The sequence below is a fragment of the Mizuhopecten yessoensis genome, unplaced genomic scaffold, assembly GCF_002113885.1.
Source record: "Mizuhopecten yessoensis strain PY_sf001 unplaced genomic scaffold, ASM211388v2 scaffold923, whole genome shotgun sequence".
Taxonomy (NCBI): domain Eukaryota; kingdom Metazoa; phylum Mollusca; class Bivalvia; order Pectinida; family Pectinidae; genus Mizuhopecten; species Mizuhopecten yessoensis.
In genome coordinates, this window is record NW_018403789.1 from 1,082,647 (window position 1) to 1,094,132 (window position 11,486).

The window sequence follows — 11,486 nt, forward strand, 5'->3', positions numbered from 1 at the left end:
TTAATTTGGAGATGTTGATATTCCAAAACCCCCGATAAATATGTTGAGGACTGTCACGGCGAAAATTAAGCCGACGACACTGTTGTTGATCTTACTGGACCTCGGGTCTTCCTCCTCGTTGTCCTCCGTGAGCCCAAGGACCAGGATTAGAACACCAATGCACACTTGTAAGAAGAGACAGATGCTGATGAGCACTACAAGTAGCAGATAATATTCGTGGGCGGAGCCAGCGTCAAGCACGGCCTTTAACTGACTGGCATTGGCTATCATGAGGCCCACGTCCATCAGACCCTCTGCCAAAGTCTTTTTTTTGGCGTAGTAGGTTTTCGGCATCTTAAACACATATAAATATAAAGTACATAAAACATGCATATTTTTTTTGGAACAATTGTACTTATGGAGAATAATGCAAGTATATGTATGGTTCATGTATGCGAAATATGCAAAATGATTGATACAGGGGAAAAAATGGTTTTCGGCATCTTTGCAACAAAAAGTAAATTGTTCACATTTATTACAATATTAATCATATTGGTTAGAGACATGTTACACGTGCCCCGATCTATTAGTTTATCGCCATATTTAAATAAGTACATAACGGTGTTCGGATAAAGCTACTTCTTATCTATATCTATATTTGTAACAACGTGTTTTTAAGGATCCCCGTACCAATACCAAAAACCGATTTTGCCAGCATGACTATGACTTTGATAAGTCAATTCTGAAAACGTTATCGTACATGTAATCGTTGAAACACAGCGGCCAGTAGTTCTTCAGTCAAACACAAGATAACTTTTATTAATATGTAACAAGTCTTAAGTCTCATTTCCCAACGATAAATGTGTCCTCCTGAAAAGCTTTGGTCTGTTCCCTTCCAATGATATTTAAACCCATCACAAGTTCCGGATAATTGGGTCAGACAACCTCTTCAAAGCTTCATAACTACATAGAAATTAACTAATTAGTCAATATTAATTGAATAAGACCAAGAGATATTAATCAAGTGAAAATAACAGGTTTGAAATGACAAAACATACTTTTGTTTTCTAACCAATTGTAACAGACAATATCGGACCGAAACTTCGGACCTGATCTAAAATATGGAGCCAGACCAAAACTTGGGACGAGACTAATTAGACCAGATCAGACCCGACCCGACCAGACTAGACCAGACCAGAGACTAGACCTGACTAGACCAGATCAGACCCGACTAGACCAGACAAGACCAGACCAGACTAGACCAGACCAGAGACTAGACCAGACTAGACCAGATCAGACCCGACTAGACCAGAAAAGACCAGACCAGACCAGACTAGACCAGACCCGACCCGACCCGACTAGACCGGACCAGACCAGATCAGACCAGCCTATACTAGACCAGACTAGACCAGATCAGATCAGACCAGACCAGACTAGACCATATTGTATATGTCCGAGGGACACATCATGTGAAGCTCTTAGTTATCTTGTATTGTACGTGTAATGTACATGAATCTGTTCATTTAAGAAATATCCCAGGATACAAGATACAATATACAAGAAACTTTATTTAAAGTCGCATACAGGTAAACAAGGAACATTAGCTCTTGAGAGCTATTATTGCTAAAAACATATGTAAAATAACAATAAAACATTACATTACAAGTAAAGGGAGATAATCACATATATTAATAAAAAGCAGTAATAATTATCACAGGAAAAAAAAGTATCATATCCCAGGTTTCTGAGTGATTGGGAGTTACCTACCTACAAAGGCCCCCGGGACATGACCCTTTTGAAACAATAAATATATAAAAATAGTGTGAATATATGAAAAGCATTAAATGTGATCACAGGACCCATGCATATCTGCCCGGAATGCACCATGTCCGTTTTACTTCCAGTTCAACACGTTCAGAAATCAATTCTCAATTCCAATCGATTTGTAGTATTGCTAAAATAGTATATGATAACAAGTTTGTCATATAAATATTACATATTTTGCCAGGTGTCAATCCTAACACGTGTCAATTCTTAGGCCTTTAGCCCTCGGGATGAAATCAAGGTATCCGGTTGATTCGGGGTAAATATGGAAATGATCAAATTTAATATTAACTCGCATGATAGATAGAAGTGTTCTGATTCTAGGTCCTGATACATACGAATTTTATGAATTGTATTTATGACAGCAGCGTCTCATACTTTAATTAGTTCTATGTGTATTGGAATACATGACTATTACTTTATATAAACTGATGCGTGCGTAAAAACTTAGAGTAGGATTTGACAGCAAAGACAATCGTACAATTAACAAGAACTTAATTAAAAGTTTGCTTACCTTTAGGATTTTGTTTCTCCTCCTCGGCTATGTTATAGTAACAATGTTCTCACAATACGAACACAGGTCTGCTGTATGAAATGTATCCTATGACGCCAGCATATGAATCAGATTCTATTTTAATCTTAAGGAAACTTCCTTTCTAATCCAGGCACTGCCGATCTTTGATGTTTGTCCAGAGGAAATAGTTTCCCCAATCACACACATGCGATTGGGTAAAAACCGTACCGAAAATTCTTTTTTTCATATAATGGTATCATACACGTATATGTTGCACAACTGATTTTCTTTGTATTTTCTTGCTGTGTAATATCTTCATTTAAAGTACGGAAGACTCCAATCAAAAATAATTTCATTAATCTTAAATCATGATACGAAACGGAAATGAAAACTCAGTTTCCTCAAGTTATATACGTGTGTGACACTTGTACTTTCCGGTGAAAAATGTCCCAATGAATGTAATGCACACTTTGCAATGAACACCTACTTTTAAAACGGCTGTGATAATAGTCCCGTAATTTAGTGGTACTGTAAATTACTGGGATACAAACATGGGTGTCACCGTCTGCCGTATCTCAAAGACAGGGTAAGATTTATTTCTCCGAAATAACGGCAGGTATTACAGGTACACAGAACGTGTGCTGTAGGTACGGTACTTCGTACACATGAAGTGTAGACAACGCCTGGGTATAAAGATCGATTTATCATTAATCATCGAAAAAGTATTGAAAAACTAATATCTCCTAATCAAGAGTTAAAGATGCGCTCCCTTTCATATTCGGATAAAAAAATATATAGCTTACAATCTGAAAAGTTAAAAAAAACCGGATATTTTTTCTAGTATCGAAGAAGTAAACTTTTCATTGTGTCCACAAATGAATGGAAAAAAAAGTGTCAGAATAGTTAGGACATTTGGACTAAGGTGGGCCCCCTACTTATTAGCTGTCTTCAAAATAACATTTAGCACAACAACTCAAATGGTTTCCAACTTTCAGTTATTCTTTTCATTAAATTAAAGGTGAAGGGTACCAGTTTGTTATTTTATGGGTCGGAGAACAAATGAAAAACGAGACATGGGCAGTGACCCTAAGAGGCGCGGTTGTCCAGTGGTAGGGCGCCGGGCTCGTGACCGAAGGGTTGCGGGTTCGAGTCACGGCACGGCACTGTGTGTTATCTTTGAGCAAGATAATTTACACCGCTTGTTCCAGTCTACACAGCTGTAAATGAGTACGTGGTTGGGCAGCGCTAGAATTGTTGAATGCTAGCAGTGAAAGCCGATATGGCAGCTCCGGCTGTATGCTCCCCAGGGAGTTGAGAAAGGTATTGGCTGGGTGCAACGGCCCTGTAACCACGGATAATAATTTGTGAATCGCTTTGAGACGATCTACGAATTAGGTTGTGATTAAACCTCGAAATATTATTTTATTTTAAGCCTGTAAAGGCCCTTGAGGTTGCTTCATCTTCTATATAGACGGGAAAATACTCCAAGTAAAAGTATAGCACTTGGACCTGTTCTTTGTTTGTATAACTGATGCAGTGGTAACCTTAAGTACAGCTAAACGATAACTATATATATGTTTGTTGAGGCCAGGGGCCGCGGTGGCCAGGAGATTAAGGCGTCCGACAGCTTGCTACCTCCACCACTAAGTCGCGTGTTGAGACCTACATGTACGTGGGACAGTCGCCAGGTACTGGTCTTTGGTCGGTATTGTTTTCTCCGGCTGGTAACTCCGGCTTTCCTCCACCAACAAAACCTAGCACGTCCTTAAATGACCATAGCTATTACAATGTAATAGGACTTAAAACACAAACAAACCAAATCAATGTTTTCATTCGTTTGTATTCAGCGTATTAAAATCGAGTCACAGGTAATACATGTATATTTGAATGTACTCATGTCCTGTAGAACACGAAGATTTAAAGTATAAAAATCCAATGAGATCACCTGGTATATTAAGCAGTTGGTATGTTGTTTGATCGATGAGGAAAAAAAGCGGGAACGCATCGATATTATAGGCCTTGTCTATACAACTACTTGGACTTAACGGCATATGTTGGCCTGATGTTATATAACAAAACAAGTAAACGAACATGTAATACATGTACGTCCATGTACATAAAGTTTAACGAGGAATCAATTGTAAATATTTTCTGATTCATCTGACACAGTAGTTGTAAATGACCAACACAGAATTATTGATACATTTGTATTTTGAGAATAGACTTGCGGTATTGTAGTTGATTCGATGTGTACTATAATGTGTTAACATACAGGATATCATTAATAATATAAACACATTCGTTAGTGAGAATGTTGACACACATCACATGTGTCAGTGAGAATGTTGAGACACATCACATGTGTAAATGAGAATGATGACACACATCACATGTGTCAGTGAGAATGTTGACAAACATCGGATGTGTAAGTGGGAATGTTGACACACATCACATGTGTAAGTGAGAATGTTGACACACATCAAATGTGTAAGTGAATATGATGACACACATCACATGTGTTAATGAGAATGTTGACACACATAACATGTGTTAATGAGAATGTTGACACACATCACATGTGTTAATGAGAATGATGACAAACATCACATGGGTCAATGAGAATGCTGACACAAATCACTTGTGTTATTGAGACAGTTGACATACACCACATGTGAGTCAGAAAGTGGACACACATCACATGGGTCAGTGATAATGTTGACACACATCACAAATGTAAAAGAGAATGTTGACCCACATCACATGTGTAAACGAGAATGTTGACACACATCACAAGTGTAAACGAGAGTGTTGACACACATCACAAGTGTAAACGAAAATGTTGACACACATCACAAGTGTAAGTGACAATGTTGACACATCACATGTGTAAACGAGATTGTTGACATACAACCCATGTGTAAGCGAGAATAATGACACACATCACAAGTGTAAACGAGAATGTTGACACACATCACAAGTGTAAACGATAATGTTGACACACATCACAAATGTAAACGAAAATGTTGACACATATCACAAGTGTAAGTGACAATGTTGACAATATCATATGTGTAAACGAGATTGTTGACACATCCCATGTGTAAACGAGATTGTTGACACATCCCATGTGTAAGCGAGAATAATGACACACATCAAAAGCGTTAACGAGAATGTTGACACACATCACATGTGTAAGTAAGAATGTTGACACATCATGGGTCAGTGAGAATGTTGACACATCATGGGTCAGTGAGAATGTTGACACATCACGTGTAAGTGAGAATGTTGACACATCACGTGTAAGTGGGAATAATGACACATCATAAATCAGTGAGAATGTTGACACATCATGTGTAAGTGAGAATGTTGACACACATCACATGTGTCAGTGAGAATGATGACATACATCGCATGTGTTAGTGAGAATGTCAACACACAAGACATGTGTCAGTGAAAATGTTGACACGCATCACATGTGTCAGTGAGAATGTTGACACATTACATGTGTAAGTGAGAATAATGACACACATCAAAAGCGTTAACGAGAATGTTGACACACATCAAATGTGTAAGTAAGAATGTTGACACATCATGGGTCAGCGAGAATGTTGACACATCACGTGTCAGTGGGAATGTTGACACACATCACATGTGTAAGTAAGAATGTTGACACATCATGGGTCAGCGAGAATGTTGACACATCACGTGTAAGTGTTAATGTTGACAGATCATGAATCAATGAGAATGTTGACACATCATGTATACATCGCATGTGTTAGTGAGAATGTAAACACACAAGACATGTGTCAGTGAAAATGTTGACACGCATCATATGTGTCAGTGAGAATGTTGACACATCATGTGTACGTGAGAATGTTGACACACATCACATGGGTTAGTGAGAATGTGACACACATCATATGTGTAAGTGGGAATGTGGATATACATCACATGTGTTAGTGAGAATGTGACACACATCATATGTGTAAGTGGGAATGTGGATATAGGATGTGTAAGTGGGAATGTTGACACACATCACATGTGTTAGTGAGAATGTTGAAACACATCACATGTGTCAGTGAGAACGATGACATACATCGCATGTGTTAGGGAGAATGTCAACACACAAGACATCTGTCAGTGAAAATGTTGACACGCATCATATGTGTCAGTGAGAATGTTGACAAACATCACATGTGCAAGTGAGAATAATGACACACATCAAAAGCGTTAACGACAATGTTGACACACATCACATGTGTTAGTGAGAATGTAACACACATCATATGTGTAAGTGGGAATGTGGATATACATCACATGTGTTAGTGAGAATGTGACACACATCATATGTGTAAGTGGGAATGTGGATATACATCACATGTGTTAGTGAGAATGTTGACACACATCACATGTGTAAGTGATTATGTTGACACACATCACAAGTGTAAACGAGAATGTTGACAAACATCACATGTGTAAACGAAAATGTACACAAACAACCCATGTGTAAGCGAGAGTCATGACACATCACAAGTGTAAACGAGAATGTTGACAAACATCACTAGTGTAAACGAAAATAATGACACACATCACATGTGTAAGTGATTATGTTGACACACATCACAAGTGTAAACGAAAATATGGCACACATCACAAATGTAAACGAAAATGTTGACACACATCATATGTGTAAACGAGATTGTTGACACATCCCATGTGTAAGCGAGAATAATGACACACATCAAAAGCGTTAACGAGAATGTGGACACACATCACATGGGTAAGTAAGAATGTTGACACATCATGGGTCAGTGAGATTGTTGACACATCACGTGTAAGTGAGAATGTTGACACATCACGTGTAAGTGGGAATAATGGCACATCATAAATCATTGAGAATGTTGACACATCATGTGTAAGTGAGAATGTTGACACACATCACATGTGTCAGTGAGAATGATGACATACATCGCATGTGTTAGTGAGAATGTCAACACACACCACATGTGTCAATGAGAATGTTGACACACATCATATGTGTCAGTGAGAATGTTGACAAACATTACATGTGTAAGTGAGAATGTTGACACATCATGTGTCAGTGAGATTGTTGACACATCACGTGTCAGTGGGAATGTTGACACATCACGTGTAATTTGGAATGTTGACAGATCATGAATCAATGAGAATGTTGACACATCATGTGTCAGTGAGAATGTTGACACACATCACATGTGTTAATGAAAATGTTGACACATCACATGTGTTGGTGAGAATATCAACACACACCACATGTGTCAGTGAGAATGTTGAAACACATCACATGTGTAAGTGAGAATGTTGACACACCACATGTGTCAGTGAGAATCTTGACACATATTTGATTATACTAATTAAATTTTAAGCACATATCACAAGACACTAGATATGCTCATCACGCACGTGAATAGAAAGTTTAAAAATAATATTTGGAAATTGACCACTCTTCCCAAAGGGACATATATTACATACCATGTGACAAATTCCTGTGCTTTAACCTTTATAATTTATAACATCACGTATATGAGCTTGAGAATAAACAACATGGTACACGTGTGGACCTGATAGGTTTGGATCGATCAACGTAGTTGCGGTATATGCCCGGGATAATTTTGGAGTTATCTTTCCTGGACCATTTACATAAGTTACCTAGCTCTGTAGTCCGAATTATTCTGACGTTTTATCGGCTTTTTTCATATCCGTCTGTCGTCGATTAATGTCAGAACTCTGGCCCTCTATAATATGCAGGAAATATGCGACCCGCGCCCAGGGCGCACTTCAAATTGATATTTAAAAACAAATCGTCACTTTCACACACATGTCGCACATGGATCGAAAGATTTGCGATAATATTCTGTTCTATCTGAATGTTCGAAATTCAAAACACATACAAAATATTAAAAAATGAATATATAATAAATAAATAGAACAAAACCCAATTTCTCAATTGACTATCTTTATCCCAAAAAAGAGATATATATGTGGCGACAAATATGTGGATTTTAATTACAGTAATCGTTTTACAGCACCCGACTTTCTACATATAAAAAATCTAAATCAGTATCAAATTACACACGAACTTCGATGAAATCATTTTAAAAGATTTTATTTTATATGCATATCTAAATGACTGTCAAATTTTCATCTGATCAGATCATATAACGTTTGATGTCAAGGACACGAACTCGTCCATCGCATTAACTAATTTATCCCTGAAATTTCATAATGAACTAATCCAACCTTATAATTGGAGGAGTTCAAATGTTTTTTCAGGGGTGAATGAGTTAAACATATCACTATAATGTGTATTTCTTTTGCTATGGTAGGTCAATACACGTGTATTACATGTGCTGTGTTTCGCAGTACAGATAGATGGCCGCGTCCTTCAGAGCAGCCGGGGTGTAGTAATGTAACAGTCGATCCCTCCACACACCCCACGACTGTGCGTCGGTCAGCTTGGGGATGGGACGGTTCAGGAGGGTGATGGGCGTGCCACTCTCGTAGTGGTCAGCCACCCACTGGACAGCGGCCTTGACTCCGTTATTGTCCACATCAAGAACGCAGTCGCAGGTGGCCTGGGAGGGAATATCGGTCTGGATGTCTTGCCAAGTTGTCGTGTAGATCTGAAGGATAGACAATGTAATACAGTAATTCAAAGATGACTTGTGTTGTTTGTTTTCTGTGAATACATGTACGTTAGAAATCAATGAAAAACATTTTCTGCAAAATGTACGGGATAACTGATTTTCGTTATATTTATTGGTGTGTTGAGTTTCAAATTTAACGCTTAAAAGATGTCAACAGAATACTTTCATTATGTGTTAAGATTTGGATAAGTTTTTCTTAACTTTCTGAAAAAGGTTTCTTCAACAATTATATTTGTTTTCTTGATTTGTTTTTAAACCTAGTCTACAGGTTGTCATCCTCGATAGTCAAGGAGTATTTTCACTTTCGCTCTCTGCACCCCTGGGATATGTCATAGCGAAATTAAAGGTACGTGTATACTGTAGCTATTTGATTGGTCTTAGTTGAAAAACCCCTGACCAATCGCTAGGCTGATACTTGTCCTTTGAAGATTACAGAGGAGCGACTCCGGATTTCAAAGCCATTCAATTTTACCGTTACACGACCACGATATTCCTTTGGTTTTCATCAAAGGATCAAACTCGTCTCATTGTCTCATCAATAAGACGACGCACACTGAGAGCCTTTATTTTTTCTATGTCATATTCCAGGGGTGCAGGTAGCAAAAGATGCGGCGTTGTCTCCTTAATTATCATGAGAGGGGTCACGAGGGGTCACTGCCGGCTAGGTTTTGACAAAACAACAAGTTTTTCACAAAACACACTAATATACGTCACTGTCTCTTACCTTGTGCCACAAGTCCCACATGTGAAACACGTGGGCCACACGTTCAATGGGTGACCAGTTTGGACCAAGTCCGTCATTGGAATGACCGATCTGAGACAGGATGCCGTCAATTATGTTCATGGTCATGGTGGAGAACCCACTTCCGGTTTCGGTATGTGGGGCGTATGGAAGAACCTTTTGGCTCTGGTTGAGATCCTGATTTACAGTGGGGACTCTATTGTTAGCGGTGGCCCGGGGGTTGAAGAGTTTCAGAGCGTCCACTGTCATGGAATGGACAGCATGGGCGATTGTCTCGTTGTATTTGGTGGTGAGGCCAGCCCGAGCGAGGACATCTTCGCAGTGCCTACCAGGGACAGAAAAAATGACATGTTGGATGAGTGAAGTTAAACTACTGATAAATTGCATATGGATTCAACAGACTACCAGTTTCCTAAATTATCGCAGTATTTTATATTAAATTATTCATTTTCCCGACGGGGATTGCTCAAGGCATTTGGAGTTGTTATTCCTGAATGCTACTTACATGGTACCACGAATTGAAACAGACGCTTGACAATGATATTCTTGAACGAACGCTACATAATACACACCGATTGAAGCAGACGTTTGAAGCTACTTATGACCAATGTAAGCCGTTGTTTACGAGCGCGACATACCGAATTCGGATCAGACGTTTAGCATTGGAATTTTTGAACGCTAAATTGTTATTCCTTTCTATCATCAAATTCCCGATTTCTGCAATCGCGTCTTGTATTTTCGTTATAAAAAGTAGCGAAACTACGACGAATAGTGAGTAATATTGCTTTAAAACTGTTCATTATTTTTATATATTTGATAATATTTTTTTCACTTTGGTGTATAGATGAATTTGTTATAAAAACAGTATACATGTACAAACATACCTGTTTGGCGCTCCCAAGGCTAGGGCCACACAAACAATGACAGTAAATAGACGTAGCATGGCTGGTAATGTGTAGAGGTGTGATTGGTCAGATAGGTCAGTGTCTTTTATAGCTGGCACGCGCTCCTTATCTTTCATATTTTTATGTTGTGCTAAGTCTTATCAGTATACATGTACCAATATAGGCTGCTAAAGTAGAACCTGTGACGTTGAACTTGGCTTTGTTTTCGTACGATACTAGATCAGTAGTAGGGGTCAAAGTTAGCTCGGACAAGGTGCGGGTGCTGCTAAGGTTACGTTACTTGTTTCTTATAATGCAATGATAAGTCGTTATAACGAGATAACGAAATGGTAAGTTATCATAATGAGAACGTAAATCGTAATAAAGAGATGGTATGTCGTTATAACAATATGGTAAATCGTTATAACGAGGTGGTAAGTCGTTATAACGAGATTGTAGGTTATTCTCACGAAAAGTATGTCGTTTAAAAAAAATTGTAAGTCGTTTCAACGAGATTGTCAATCGTTATAACGAGGTGCTTAGTCTTTATAACGAAAAGTAAGTCGTTATAACGAAAGGGAAAGTCGTTGTAACGAAATATCAAATTGTCATTTGTTATAACGGGGAACTTAGTATATTGAAAATTGGAATTGTAGTTATATTTTGTAGCCCTTCAATTACAATAATAGTGATTGCATCTACACCCACTAGCGTCACTGGGCTACATGTACACTATCATGGTGTATGTGGGGTACAATAGAAGATGTTACATGTACAATGCGCTGAGAACGAATATATCTGCTATATCCCACTACATCATCGTATGAGGCGACTAATGTTAAGTCTGCTTCAATACA

General features: G+C 38.4%; 2 protein-coding genes across 2 annotated transcripts; both read right to left on the bottom strand.

Moving 5' to 3' along the window:
• On the bottom strand, window positions 1-333 carry LOC110455547 (ninjurin-1-like). The gene has a single exon (XM_021505738.1). The coding sequence runs from the start codon at window positions 331-333 to the stop codon at window positions 1-3; it is 333 nt and encodes a 110-aa protein (XP_021361413.1).
• An 8,112-nt stretch (window positions 334-8,445) lies between these two features.
• On the bottom strand, window positions 8,446-10,725 carry LOC110455275. The gene is made up of 3 exons (XM_021505301.1): window positions 10,630-10,725; window positions 9,728-10,070; window positions 8,446-8,979 (listed from the first exon to the last, which is right to left on the bottom strand). Exons 1-3 carry the CDS (start codon window positions 10,686-10,688, stop codon window positions 8,698-8,700), a joined length of 684 nt encoding a protein of 227 aa, XP_021360976.1. The 5' UTR covers window positions 10,689-10,725; the 3' UTR covers window positions 8,446-8,697.
• Between the last annotated feature and the right edge of the window lie 761 nt (window positions 10,726-11,486).